The following is a 15,469-nucleotide window of genomic DNA, read 5'->3' on the forward strand; positions in this document are numbered from 1 at the left end:
CTAGTGTATCCTCACACATCCCCTGCAGACTGTGAGCCCTCGCGGGCAGGGTCCTTCCTCCTTATGTACCTGTGTGTCTTGTTTTTAGCTCATGTTTAATGTATTTGTCTATATTTGCCCCGTATTCACATTTAAAGCGCCATGGACTAAATGGCGCTATAAAAGTGTATAATAATAATAATAATAATAACGCTCTACAGCGTTTTGTTATCTTCGCATCATTTGTTTTTTGTCATCTTTTCTTGTTGCCTGGGAGGTTCTTTGGGAATGATCTCTCCACTCCAGTACTTTCACTTACCGACCACTCTGGTTATGGTGGTACTGCGTTCGGTTCTCTTTCTTCATTGTGGAAGATAACATTTTCTGGCTTCATTTTCTCATCTTTTTTCAGCCCCCTATTGGTCTTCTAATGTATTGTAATTGGTCAGTGCCCATCTCGGGGTCACTGCGCGTTTTTGAGCCCCATGTGTCAAGATCAGATTCTTCAGACACTTAGATTCCTCATTTGCTTCTGCTGAATCATCATAATAGTCTTTTAGTCTGGATCTGCTCTACATTTCTGGATGCATATTCACAAGGGACAGGGCTCCATTACTGTTTTTCTACTCTTCATCTGGGCCTAGGGCCTTCCGCACCTGTCTGCATCAAGGCTCTATTAGCAGCTCTTTAAGCTGTCTCTCAGTTATCGGTTTTTACCTTATCTAGGTTCGACCGAATACTTTCTTCCATCTTCTTAGCGTTTTCGGGCCTGGGCAGAAATGTTTTGCGTATTACAGTGGGCGGTCTCTGACCTGAGATTCTCGCCTCTGATTGTACTTTTGGCTAGCCCTTATTTTTTCTTCCCATCCTTGTGGTCTGCTTTTGGACATCCCATTTTTATCCCCCAATGAATAAATAGAGAAAAGAAGATTTTGGGTTCTTACCATTAAATCTCTTTCTCTAAGCCTTCATTGGGGGATACAGCATCTGCGCTTTCTAGATGTGTATGTTGGTCCAGTCTGTATTTTATCTTTGGTTGCTTCTCCTACTGCGTTTTACACAAACTGATCATCTTGGTTCCGATCTGTGGGTACATACTACTGAAGAGGAGCTAACTTTTTTTGTATTGCCTAGTGTCAGCCTCCAAGTGGCAGTTCACTGTCTGGAGTGTTTCTCTCTCTTTCTCTCTAGTTCATTAGGTACTGAGCAGCACAGTAGCTGCCGGCCCCAGCGTTCTTTACACAGATGACACATGCATGCTGACAGGTGTAGTGTGTTTCTAGTCTGCACTGCGCAGGTTGTAACTAGCAGCAGTGCAGGCAACATGTTGTCCGTGGGCTCCGGGTTGTGTACCCCTGATCTAGAGTCTTTTGAAACTCAAGCTTATGAAAAAATGATAATTAAAAATTGGGCCTGCAGAGGGGAAAATTATTGGCATACATGAAAAAATGCATTACACATGTCTTATAATGGGTCAGAAATTGGGATACTGCTCATATACATACACATTAAAGCTCAATTATCTGAAAGATAGTAACACTTAGAATTAAGTGTCTGGATACATTTAGAAAGAGGGATATTTTAGAACATTTGATGTTATTTTTAATTACATGGAGCAGTACATATGAGCATCTTTTTCATTTCTCTGTTTTTCTATTGTTTCCAGGCAGGATTTTATAATCTACAGGTCAATAATAATTGTTTTGGCCTACACTTTTATCAGTTTTACAGCACTGTGCATCAAAACATCATCAAATATATCTAACTACGTATGAGGAAAAGGTAAAAAAATGATGCCATTGTTAGTGCCATTGCAAATAAAACTACAAGAATATTTTCCTTAGTATGAAGTCAGTGTATTGATATGGACATCTAACGGACAGAAGGACCCCATCAAGCCAGATGTTACTATTTGGTTAAGTTTTGTCTCTGCATTCTCTTACAAATCATCTGGTTTTGACTAAGACTTTCATAAAGCAGGATTAATCCAAGACTGGTGTGCTTTACAGCCATGTGATGTACCGTATGTTTCTATCTATTCTGGTAAAGACAGTTTCATAAACAGCCTTTTTAGATTGTTGATGCTGTATGGACCTTAATGAGCCTAAAACAAACACATAGCTTTTCATCTCACCCGCTGGCTCCTCACACAGTCATTGTGTACATATGGCCTTTCTCCCCCGAGACTCTCTGGCAGTTCTTCTGCTTCAACATACTTTGTCAGTTCTGACGTTTCTACAATCTATAGTATATAAAGAGGAGAACTATGATAAAATCAAAACAGAAACAATTTATTTTCATAATGGTGATTTACTATAAATACTATTTCATTTTTCTGCCTGCTCTCAATTTTTTTCTGTCTTAAATGTCTGAGTCAAACCAAATGTTGATATATAATTGAAAGTGCAGATTTTCCATCCTAGGAGAAAGTTTCCTTATTCACACTTAAGCTATTGCTGGAAGGTCCAGGAAAATTCTCTGGCATATGGAAAGACTGATGAAGAATCATAGGTGTGTGCTTGTCAAATAAATCCCATCAATGCCATACTTTGTGTTGGGATATAAGAAATTACACTACATTTTAGTGTATAAGCACCTATACACATCAATTTGCAGATTACATATAGATTTTACATGAAAAAGTTGATTACTTCTATAAGAACACGGCAATACTCATCTAACACTAAATTGGAAAAACAGTCTTATTATAGTCTGAAGCTGTATTCACAATTTTCTAATATTGGAGCTGAAATCTTCTAGCTTCCATGTTAGCTAAGGGTAATTGACGCATGCAATTCAATGGCAATAGGGCTAGCTATTCTATGCAGTATCCACATGAAGAATAAACATGCTTATTCCTCTTACAGATGATTTTGCTCCACCCCCAGGTATAAAGCACACTATTGCCTTGTTAGTTGCTGAATAATAGACAATGTAAGTAGGATTTAGGCCTTAAAGGGGTTTTCCCACAAAGTACATTGTAATTAATAGATCTTAGATTACAAATAAGTTCTACAATTGGATGTGTTGATTAAATGTTCCTGTGCTGAGATAATCTTATAAATGAGTCCCTGCTATGTACTGTGTAATGGCCGTGTCTGACTGTGCAGGAGCATGGCCTGATCATAGCACAGCTTCTGGGCAGGGGAGGAAGCAAAAGAGTATACAGACAGGACAGCAAGGGATTCTTTCTGTGAGGTATGTATGATGGCCGCCGGACAAGTCCTGGAGGGGAGATATGTGTCACGGCGGCTGTTAGCTGCGGTGATGTGAGCTCGGATGTATGCTCTAGCACCTATTGTGCTGAGAGAGTTGTTTTGGGGCCATTCCAGGGCCGGGTTTCATGATCGATCATAAGAGATGGGTGGGAATGACCGCTCCCATATCCCAACCCCAGGGGTGTGGTTTGGCAGATAAAAAGGAGGCCGAGTCTCTCATTCAGTGTCTGTGGCTGGAGGTGAGGAGACCTCCAGTGTGTGTTGTCATAAACACTGACCTGAGCGGCCGGACCCACAATACTACATGGACCCTTTTCAGTTTGTTTTCACTTTGTGCTAGAAAAGGCTTTGTCTTGTTTTGCCTCCCGAAGCGGTTTATGAAGTGAAATAAACTTGCCTGACCTATTGCATGAAAACCGTCTCCTGTGCCTACCTCAAGAGCAGCTGAGTGAGTACAGATCTCTACAGGTAAACCAAGTTTTTAAACAGGCAGGGAAATGTTTTACCTTACAGAAATCACCCCAGACAACCAGATAACGGATCCACAGAGGAACACCAAACAGGAGGTAAGTTATAAAATGCCTTTATTTTATCAAGATGGCAATACCATAAATAAATACTATGTGCGCACAATAGGACCAGGAGCCATTCAATATATATGCTCTAATACGTAAGGACGACCCAGTTCACATATGGTAATATCCACAGAAATACAATATATAAAAAATGTGCAACAGTGCAAAGAACCTACCGTAGTAAAAACCAAGCCACATTGTTATATATTATATAAAAAAAATCAAAGTGACAGTGCCAAATTAAAGGGACAGAAGGTCCGAAACGCGCGTCGGGGTGCGCTATTTAGGACGTGGCGACCTGTGAAGGTAATACTCAGCACACAATATTGTTTACATATCCCTCTTTTTTTTTTTGGCACTTTGCACTGCACTTTAACCCCTTCACCCCGAAGCCTGTTTTCACCTAAGTGACAGGGCCAATTTTTAGAATTCTGACCACTGTCACTTTATGAGGTCATAACTCTAAAACGCTTCAACGGATCCTGGTGATTCTGACATTGTTTTCTCGTGACATATTGTACTTCATGATAGTGGTAAAACTTCTTCAATATGACTTGCATTTATTTGTGAAAAAAACAAAATTTTTTCGAAAATTATGAAAATTTAGCAATTTTCAAACTTTTTGTTTTTATGCCTTTAAATTAGAGAGTTATATCTCATAATATAGTTAATAAACAACATTTCCCACATGTCTGCTTTACATCAGCACAATTTTGGAAACATAATTTTTTTTTGTTAGGGAGTTATAAGGGTTAAAAGTTGACCAGCGATTTCTCATTTTTGCAACAAAATTTGCAAAACCATTTTTTTTACGGAACACCTCACACTTGAAGTGACTTTGAGGGGTCTATATGACAGAAAATGCCCAAAAGTGACACCATTCTAAAAACGGCACCCCTCAAGGTACTCAAAACCACATTCAAAAAGTTTATTAACCCTTCAGGTGCTTCACAGGAATTTTTGGAATGTTTAAAAAAAATTGAACATTTAACTTTTTTTTCACAAAATTTTTACTTCAGATCCAATTTGTTTTATTTTACCAAGGGTAACAGGAGAAATTGGACCAAAAAAGTCGTTGTACAATTTGTCCTGAGTACGCCGATACCCCACATGTTGGGGTAAACCATTGATTGGGCACATGGCAGAGCTCGGAAGGGAAGGAGCGCCATTTGACTTTTCAATGCAAGATTTGCTGGTATTGAGATCGGAACCCATGTCGCGATTGGAGAGCCCCTGATGTGCCTAAACAGTGAAAACCCCCACAAGTGACACCATTTTGGAAAGTAGACCCTCTAAGGAACTAATCTAGATGTGTGGTGAGCACTTTTAACCCCCAATTGTTTCACTAAAGTTTAGAATGTAGCGCTGTGAAAATTAAAAAATAATTTTTTCTTCCACAAAATGATGTTTTAGCCCGCAATTTTTTTTTCCCCAAGGGTAACAGGAGAAATTGGACCACAAAAGTTATTGTCCAATTTGTCCTGAGTACGCTGATACCCCATACATTGGGGGGAACCACTGTTTGGGCGCACGGCAGAGCTCAGAAGGGAAGGAGCGCCGTTTGAAATGCAGACTTAGATGGATTGGTCTGCAGGTGTCATGTTGCATTTGCAGAGCCCCTGATGTACCTAAACAGTAGAAACCCCCCACAAGTGACCCCATATTGGAAACTAGACCCCCCAAGGAACTTATCTAGATGTGTTGTGAGAACTTTGAACCAACAAGTGTTTCACTACAGTTTATCACGCAGAGCCGTGAAAATAAAAAATATATATTTTTCCATGAAAATGATATTTTAGCCCCCACGTTTTTATTTTCCCAAGGGTAACAGGAGAAATTGGACAACAAAAGTTGTTGTCCAATTTGTCCTGAGTACGCTGATACCCCATATGTGGGGGGGAACCACTGTTTGGGCGCACGGCAGAGCTCGGAAGGGAAGGAGCGCCGTTTGAATTGCAGACATAGATGGATTGGTCTGCAGGTGTCATGTTGCATTTGCAGAGCCCCTGATGTACCTAAACAGTAGAAACCCCCCACAAGTGACCCCATATTGGAAACTAGACCCCCCAGGGAACTTATCTAGATGTGTTGTGAGAACTTTGAACCAACAAGTGTTTCACTACAGTTTATCACGCAGAGCCGTGAAAAAAAAAAAAAAAAACATTTTTCCACGAAACTGATATTTTAGCCCCCACGTTTTTATTTTCCCAAGGGTAACAGGACAAATTGGACCCCAAAAGTTGTTGTCCAACTTGTCCTGAGAACGCTGATACCCCATATGTTGGGGGGAACCACTGTTTGGGCGCACAGGAGAACTCGGAAGGGAAGGAGCACTGTTTTAGTTTTTCAAAGCAGAATTGGCTGGAATTGAGATCGGATGCCATGTCGCGTTTGGAGAGCCCCTGATGTGCCTAAACAGTGAAAACTCTCCAATTCTAACTGAAACCCTAACCCCAACCCTAACCCCAGCCCTAACCCTAGCCCTAACCCCAACCCTAACCCTAACCCTAGTCCTAACCCTAGCGCTACTTTCACACTAGCGTTTTTTTGCATACGTCGCAATGCGTCGTTTTGGCGAAAAAACGCATCCAGCAAAGTCATCTGCCGGATGCGTTTTTTCCCCATAGACTAACATTAGCGACGCATTGCGACGTATTGACACACGTCGCAACCGTCGTGCGACGGTTGCGTAGTGTTGTGGCGGACCGCCGGCAGCAAAAAACGTTACATGTAACTTTTTTTGTGCCGACGGTCCACCATTTCCGACCGCGCATGCGCGGCTGGAACTCCGCCCCCACCTCCCCGCACCTCACAATGGGGCAGCGGATGCGTGGAAAAACAGCATCCGCTGCGCCCGTTGTGCGGCGCTTGCACAGTATGCGTCGGTACGTCGGGCCGACGCAGTGCGACGGCCCCGTACCGACGCTAGTGTGAAAGTAGCCCACCGGGAAAATGGAAATAAATATATTTTTTAAAATTTTATTATTTTTCCCTAACTAAGGGGGTGATGAAGGGGGGTTTGATTTACTTTTATAGCGTTTTTTGGGCGGATTTTTATGGTTGGCAGCCATCACACACTAAAAGAAGCTTTTTATTGCAAAAAATAGTTTTTGCATCACCACATTTTGAGAGCTATAATTTATCCATATTTTGGCCCACAGAGTCATGTGAGGTCTTGTTTTTTGCGGGACGAGTTGACATTTTTATTGGTACCATTTCCAGGTACATGACATTTTTTGATCGCTTTTTATTCCGATTTTTGGGAGGCGGAATGAACAAAAAACAGCAATTCCTGAAATTCTTTTAGGGGGGGGGGCGTTTATACCATTCCACGTGTGGTAAAATTGATAAAGCAGTTTTATTCTTCAGGTCAGTACGATTACAGCGATACCTCATTTATGTAATTTTTTTATGTTTTGGCGCTTTTACACAATAAAAACTACTTTATATAAAAAAATAATTGTTTTTGCATCGCTTTATTCTGAGAGCTATAACTTTTTTATTTTTCTGCTGATGATGCTGTATGGCGGCTTTTTTTTTGCGGGACAAGATGACGTTTTCAGCGGTACCATGGTTATTTATATCCGTCTTTTTGATCACGTGTTATTCCACTTTTTGTTTGGCGGTATGAGAATAAAGCGTTGTTTTTTGCCTCGTTTTTTTTTTTTTTTTTTTACGGTGTTCACTGAAGGGGTTAACTAGTGATATAGTTTTATAGGTGGGGTCGTTACGGACGCGGCGATACTAAATATGTGTACTTTTATTGTGTGATTTTTTTTTTTATTTAGATAAAGAAATGTATTTATGGGAATATTTTTATTTTTTTTTTCTTTATTTAGGAATTTTTTTTTAATTTTTTTTTACACATGTGGACATTTTTTTTTTTTTACTTTTTCACTTTGTCCCGGGGGGGACATCACAGATCGGTGATCTGACAGTGTGCACAGCACTCTGTCAGATCACCGATCTGAGGGGCACGTTCCAGAGGCTTGCCAGCGCCTGCTATTAGGAACTCTCAGCAGGCGCCGGCAAGCTAGGTCATCTCATGACCCGGAAGGAGTCCCGCGGCCATCTTGGATCCGGAGCAGCGCAATCTCATCGCATTGCTCCGGTGGGAGAGCGCAGGGAGCCCCCGTCCCTGCGCGATCCCCCTCTATGCCGCTGTCACTATTGACAGCGGCATCAGAGGGGTTAAATGCCGGCGATAGCGCCGATCGTGGGCATTGCTGCGGGGTGTCAGCTGTCATATACAGCTGACACCCGCACCCGATCACCACGGCGCTCAGCGCGAGACCGCGGTGATCGAGCCGCCGTACTGCACAAATGCAGTGCCGGCAGCGCCGTACTAGTACGGCGGGTGGCGCGAAGGGGTTAATATTACTATGTGAGGATTCTTTACCTTGATTTGGCACTGTCAATTTGATTTTTTTATATAATATATAACAATGTGGCTTGGTTTTTACTAGGTTCTTTGCACTGTTGCACATTTTTTATACCGGTATATTGTATTTCTGTGGATATTACCATATGTGAACTGGATCGTCCTTACGTATTAGAGCATATATATTGAATGGCTCCTGGTCCTATTGTGCGCACATAGTATTTATTTATGGTATTGCCATCTTGATAAAATAAAGGCATTTTATAACTTACCTCCTGTTTGGTGTTCCTCTGTGGATCCGTTATCTGGTTGTCTGGGGTGGTTTCTCTTGCTTGGGTAGTACGTACCTACTTTTCTCAGAGCACTGGCACTGTGGTTTTATTGTTTTTTAATATTTATACACACAATTTTGTGTGTATGCACATATGCATATATTGATATATGTATATATATATAATTTTATGGTTTTAGAATTTTAGGGTAATTTGCAGTGTATCTGTGATTTCTAATACCTTACAGAAATCAGCAGCTACGATCCCATGCTGCCCTGTCTGTGTACTTTTTTCCTTGTCTCCCTGACCGGGACAAGTGGAATATGCAATTTTCCAGGACTCAGACACAAAAATTACATAGCACAAAGCAGGGGCACATTTATAAGATTATCTTGGCACAGGAACATCTTTAACACATTTAATTGTGGAAATTATTATTATTCCAAGATATGTTGATTAAAGTGTACTTTGCTTGTGGGACAACTGCTTTAAATCTGCTTTTCTGTCGCAGGTAGCACACATATTCTGCGCAACTCGCTGCACCCTTGCCCCAGCTGTTTAGGAGGAGGCGTGTGCTGTTGGTGGTAATGGGTATAAAGAATTTTTGTTTTTAATGTGTATGTGAAGTGCGTCAGAATGGGGGACATTATTATACTAAGGGGGATCATTATTACAAGTTGGCGGGCTAAATATTAGACAAGACTGCTGTATGGAGCCAATTGGGGTACACAATTTTTTTTAAAGAATTCAAAATGAAAAATCAAAATAGAAGTATGAAAAAATAATGGACACTATTTTGCCGCTAAAAATGCTGTATCATGCAAAGTAAACAAAAAAAAAAGGTACAAGCTTAGCTTACTATCACCACGAACGAAACGACCCAAGCTACAAAACTGTGTCATAGCCCATATGATGCATGCCATTAAAAAAAAAAAATTATAAATAAAAAACAAGCCAAAAAATGGTTGTTTATCTAAATTAAAATGATCTAAATAGGAATTGTAAAATGGCGTCTGAAGGTGTATCTTACATTTTATATTATACTATATCAGCTCTACCTCTGGTTTAGTTATAATTATTATTACTCATACAGTAAGCAAGGACGGTATATTCTTACCTGTGCATCAGAAAGATCGCTTTGTCCTGGAGCAGGGCTTTCTTTATCACAAACTACTAAAGTGCACTTTACACAAGCATGGATGGAGTCCTGGAAATAAAATATATTCTGTGACACAGGCCAGCAATGGCATGATACAGAACTATATTCTTACAACATAATAAAAACATTTGTCCCAGCAGCCTGCAGATGCTTCTTTATAATGTGCTATAAATTTGTTCTTTGTTAGACACCTCATACTAACTTTACCTTGGTTTCATGAAGCACTTGAAGGAATGTCTCTGAGTCAGAAGTGCAATCTCGTAGATCCACAATGAGGGTCAAACCTAAATCGCGTAGATCAGACCTAAGATATATAGGATCGAATAAAAATCTGCAGACACATTCCACGATGAATATATTAGTATATTTGATATTATTTAGTAAACGTCCTTTCCCAACTATTGGTCTATGACAGACACTTAGGCCTCAAATCTTCATGGAATTTAAAGGGAATCTGTCAGTAGGATCAATCCTGTTAAGTTGTCTATATGAGCATGCAGGTCATAGGAAACGGAATAAAATGATACCTTGAGATCTGCAAACTGATGTTTTATTCAAGAGAAATACATATTTTTCTTTTATGTAGATGAACTGTTCCAGGCTATGAGCCGGACACTGATCCGCATGTCACTCTGCTTCCAAAGCTTATTATAAATTAAATGGACATCACCAGCGTGAGACATGTAACTAACACAGAACGGTACAACTGAACTCTGTCTCATAACAAACACATTAGCAGCTGCAGCTCTCACAGCTCTGCTGTTTTGCAACACTGGCTGCCTGTGAGATAGAAGCTGCAGATGTATCAGGTATAACCATACACAGCTTTGCAGTGAGACCAGGAGAGCAGGCATTACATATCACACTGGTAACGCCCCCTTTTATGTAAAATAATCTCTGGAGGTGGAGTCTTATGCAGATCAGTGTCCTGCCCATAGTCCTGAACAGCTCATTTACATATATGAAAAACGAATTGAATTCTCTGGAATAAGATATCAATTCGAAGATATTGTGCATCCTATGATCTGCATGCCCATATACACGGCTTCAGCGGGTTGATCCTACTGGCAGATTGCCCTTAAGCTTTGTTTTTGCAGTAAAAAATAGTTCTAAGGGATTGCGCGGATGACCGTAAAAATCGGATGAGGGTTATCTGTCATTTTGATGGATAGCACTTGTGCTCATGTTATTCTATGGGGCCATGCACATGTCCAATATTTTCCTCACACCAAGTGGTCCGAAGAAGTAAATCACAGCATGCAAGAGTAGCATCCGATTATTGGGTTGGAATCGGACATTCCTGTCTATGGGTCCATGGAAAAAAAAAATCCGACCACAATAGAATTACATCCAAGTGTAGTCCAATTTTCTCGGACTGACAGGATGAAGAAGATGGAGATTTATTTTTTTATTCTCCACAGAAAATCAGATCACACTCTGATCAGAGTTGGATCAAAGTGTGATCAGCATAAATGGATCAGTTTTCTCAAATGAGAGAAAAATGGTCTTGTAACCCTTGACTGGCAGCGACTTTTATGCTCATGCCTTACTTATTGCTTAATTTAAATCTTTTTTTTAAGTCAACTATACTTGCTTCTGTCTGTATTTTTCTTTTGTTCAACAATGTTGTTTTAGTTTTCCTAAAGCCTCATTCAAATGTTCAAGATTTTTCTTGTGCGGAAAAACACGAAACTCTTATCCAAAACACTGATGAACAAAGGTCCTTCAGTGTTTGATCAGCATGTCAATTTTTACCATCATATCTTACATAAAAACTGGTAACAATTACCACAAGACAAAAAGTAAAATTCACTTAAAAAAATCCGAAATGATAAATTATGGCCTTTGCTTTTTTGTTAGTCATCTGGAAAAATATGCTGAAAAATCACTATCTATAGTTATGCACATGAAAATCTCTTAAGAATTGGACAGAAATCACATCTGCCAAGCACCCTGCTAGCAATCTTGATTTTTAGTGGTTTCTTCTTGGTATTTCTGAATGGTTGAAAAAATGTAGGAGCTACTATATTCCTTTATAGAGTAATATAAAGAAATCTTACAAACCTATTGAAATTCTATAAGGTTTTGATTACTATATTGAACAAAACATTTTCATTAAGCCGTTGCCCAAATATTACTGAATTAAAATTCTTTTTGGACAGTTATTTATCTGCCCCACATAATCTTTACCTGAGAAGAGAGAACAAATATAACATAGCTTCTTGAACCATTTTCTGAGTGTATTCTGCCACTGCTTTAGATGGAGATACAATTAACAGTGCTCTCTTTTCTCTGTCTTGTGTGCCTACACAGAAACACAGAAATAGTTAATGAGAGAAAGTTTGGCTAAGTTGTTCTGAGAGAACAGGGTCCTCATGTATAGAAAGTAGCGCAGACAACACTATAATAGTTCCCATAGCAATCAGCCCTTATTTTAACCTTTCCACACAGACATAATAAAACTTGTCATTAGATTTTGCTGTAACGCTTATGCATAAGCGAATACAATGCTGTGAAAACAAAGTATTTGCCCCTCTGACATTTCTTCTGCTACACAAATGTTTTTAAGATCATCTAAGGCTAGTTTCACACTAGCGTTTTGAGGAGCTGCGGACTTCCGCCGTGAAGCCCCGCCCTCGGACGCTAGCTCCGCCTACTTTTGCATGCGGCCTGCATACCTATCTTTAACATTAGGTACGCAGGTCATGCCGCTGTATGCGGATGCTTCCGCATGCGTCGTTTTGACGATGCGGCGACCAACGTAGAACGCAGCTGGTAGCAATTTTTTTTTTCTCCGCATCGTCAAAATGACGCATGCAGAAGCATCCGCATACAGCGGTACGACCTGCGTACCTAATGTTAAAGATAGGAAAAAACACATGGCTAGCAAGCCAAAAAAGACGACCAAACGCAGTCCATGTATATATAAAAGTGAAAATACTTTATTAGTGCATAATAAGGACAGACAGCCATCAGGCAAAGAAATGGCATGCAATACAAGTAACCAAAAATGACAACGGTAAAACACAAAAGGTGTGCACACATGCCGGAACCCACTCAAAATGAGATACTAATACAAATTAGTCTCCCCGTCAAAATATGGCGGTGTAGGAGAAAGTGCCTAGAAAAATTCAAAACAGCTCACAAGGTGAATAGTGCTTTGAAAAACAGAGCAACCTCACAATCCAGCAGAGAAATAACATGCATAATGATGACTATACCTTAATGTGAGCGGCACCAGAGTAAAGGTTCCTGGGATGTGTGCACACACCCCAACGCGCCCCCTGAGGAAGGATAACATCCGAAACGTGCGTTGGGGTGTGTGCACACATCCCAGGAATCTTTACTCTGGTGCCGCTCACATTAAGGTATAGTCATCATTATGCATGTTATTTCTCTGCTGGATTGTGAGGTTGCTCTGTTTTTCAGAGCACTATTCACCTTGTGAGCTGTTTTGAATTTTTCTAGGCACTTTCTCCTACACCGCCATATTTTGACGGGGAGACTAATTTGTATTAGTATCTCATTTTGAGTGGGTTCCGGCATGTGTGCACACCTTTTGTGTTTTACCGTTGTCATTTTTGGTTACTTGTATTGCATGCCATTTCTTTGCCTGATGGCTGTCTGTCCTTATTATGCACTAATAAAGTATTTTCACTTTTATATATACATGGACTGTGTTTGGTCGTCTTTTTTGGCTTGCTAGCCATGTGTTTTTTCCTGTGTTCTGATTAGCGACCAGTCCATATTAAGTAGTCCTTTCCATGCAGCTGGTCACTTATTATTATGATTGATAACTGAACCTTTTTATTGTCTATACATCTACGTATCTGCCATGCTGACTGTTTTTGCAAGTATTCTTTTTGTCTAATGTTAAAGATAGGTACGGTGGCCGCATGCAGGCCGCATGCAGAAGTAGGCGGAGCTAGCGGCCGAGGGTGGGGCTTCATGGAGGAAGTCCGCAGCCCTCCGCAGCTCCTCCAAACGCTAGTGTGAAACTAGCCTAACACATTTTAATCTATATATATAAAAACTAGATGGTAGCCCGATTCTAACGCATCGGGTATTCTAGAATATGTATGTAGTTTATTTATGAAGATTTTAGAATAATACATTGAATACACAGGATTCGGCCGGACTGCGCCTATCGCTGATTGTTCTCGGCCGGCCACGTAGTAAATAGCACAGCCACGTAGTATATAAAAGCCCAAGTAGTAAATAGCACAGCCACGTAGTACATAGCACAGCCACGTAGTATATAGCACAGCCACGTAGTATATAGCACAGCCGCGTAGTATATAACACAGCCCACGTAGTATATAGCACAGCCACGTAGTATATTGCACAGCCCACGTAGTGTATAACACAGCCCACGTAGTATATAGCACAGCCAGGTAGTATATTGCACAGCCACGTAGTATATAACACAGCCCACAAAGTATATAGCACAGCCAAGTAATATATTGCACAGCCACGTAGTATATTGCACAGCCACGCAGTGTATTGCACAGCCCACTGTTATGACCCCAATGGCAGAGGGTCTCTGCAATAAATACCAAGTCTGCAAACACAAAAAACCAGCTCATAGGGCAGTGGTAACTGGGCTGACCGTATAGCTAATCCTAGCACCACAAATAGCAGCAGCCGGGGAACGTGCCTACGTTGGTTCTAGACGTCTCGCGCCAGCCGGAGAACTAACTAACCCTAGAAGGGAAAAGATAGACCTTTCTTGCCTCCAGAGAAAAGACCCCAAAAGTTGGATACAAGCCCCCAACAAATAATAACGGTGAGGTAAGAAGAAAAGACAAACGTAAGAATGAACTAGGTATTTAGCAAAGAGAGGCCCACTGACTAATAGCAGAATATAGTAAGATGACTTATACGGTCAGCAAAAACCCTATCAAAAATATCCACGCTGGATATTCAAGAACCCCCGAACCGTCTAACGGCCCGGGGGGAGAATACCAGCCCCCTAGAGCTTCCAGCAAAATCAGGAATCACATTTAGTACAAGCTGGACAAAAAATAAGAGCAATACAAATAACCAAAAAACAAGGAAGCAGGACTTAGCTTAATTTTGCATGAACCAGGACCAGCAGACAGGAGCAAACAGAAAGGACTGATTACAACGATGCCAGGCACCAGACTAAGAATTCAGGAAGTTCATATAGCAACACCCCTGGAATAACGACCCAGGTGGGTGCCAAACTAGGGAAAGACAATCTCAGAGTCATACCACTAGTGACCACAAGAGGGAGCCAAAAAAGTCTAATTCACAACAGCCCACATAGTATATTGCACAGCCACGTAGTATATTGCACAGCCCACGTAGTATATTGCACAGCCCACGCAGTATATTGCACAGCCACGTAGTATATAGCACAGCCACGTAGTATATAGAACAGCCCACGTAGTATATAGCACAGCCACGTAGTATATTGCACAGCCCACATAGCGTATAACACAGCCCACGTAGTATATAGCACAGCTACGTAGTATATAGCACAGCCCACGTAGTATATAACACAGCCACGTAGTATATTGCACAGCCACGTAGTATATAACACAGCCCACGTAGTATATTGCACAGCCCACGTAGTATATTGCACAGCCCACATAGTATATTGCACAGCCCACGTAGCATATTGCACAGCCACGTAGTATATTGCACAGCCCACGTAGTATGTTGCACAGCCACGTAGTATATTGCACAGCCCACTTAGTATATAGCACAGCCACGCAGTATATTGCACAGCCGACGTAGTATATAGCACAGCCCACATAGTATATAGCAATGTGGGCATCATATCCCTGTTAAAAAAATAATAATTAAAATAAAAAATAGTTATATACTCACCCTCCATTGTCCCCCCGGATCCAGGCGAG

The 15,469-nt window shown here is 40.8% G+C and overlaps 1 protein-coding gene across 2 annotated transcripts in view; it reads right to left on the reverse strand.

Annotated features, from left to right (window-relative positions):
• The window catches only part of ARHGEF40 (Rho guanine nucleotide exchange factor 40), a 194,624-nt gene that overhangs the window by 119,883 nt on the left and 59,272 nt on the right, over positions 1 to 15,469 (reverse strand). For both annotated transcript variants that reach the window (XM_077297661.1, XM_077297652.1), the window contains exons 5-8: positions 11,775 to 11,889; positions 9,792 to 9,888; positions 9,543 to 9,632; positions 2,114 to 2,221 (exon numbers count right to left, since the gene is read on the reverse strand). In XM_077297661.1, coding sequence (XP_077153776.1) covers positions 2,114 to 2,221; positions 9,543 to 9,632; positions 9,792 to 9,888; positions 11,775 to 11,889 — 410 coding nt within the window. The remainder of the gene's footprint in view (positions 1 to 2,113; positions 2,222 to 9,542; positions 9,633 to 9,791; positions 9,889 to 11,774; positions 11,890 to 15,469) is intronic.

The sequence above is a fragment of the Ranitomeya variabilis genome, chromosome 1, assembly GCF_051348905.1.
Source record: "Ranitomeya variabilis isolate aRanVar5 chromosome 1, aRanVar5.hap1, whole genome shotgun sequence".
Taxonomy (NCBI): domain Eukaryota; kingdom Metazoa; phylum Chordata; class Amphibia; order Anura; family Dendrobatidae; genus Ranitomeya; species Ranitomeya variabilis.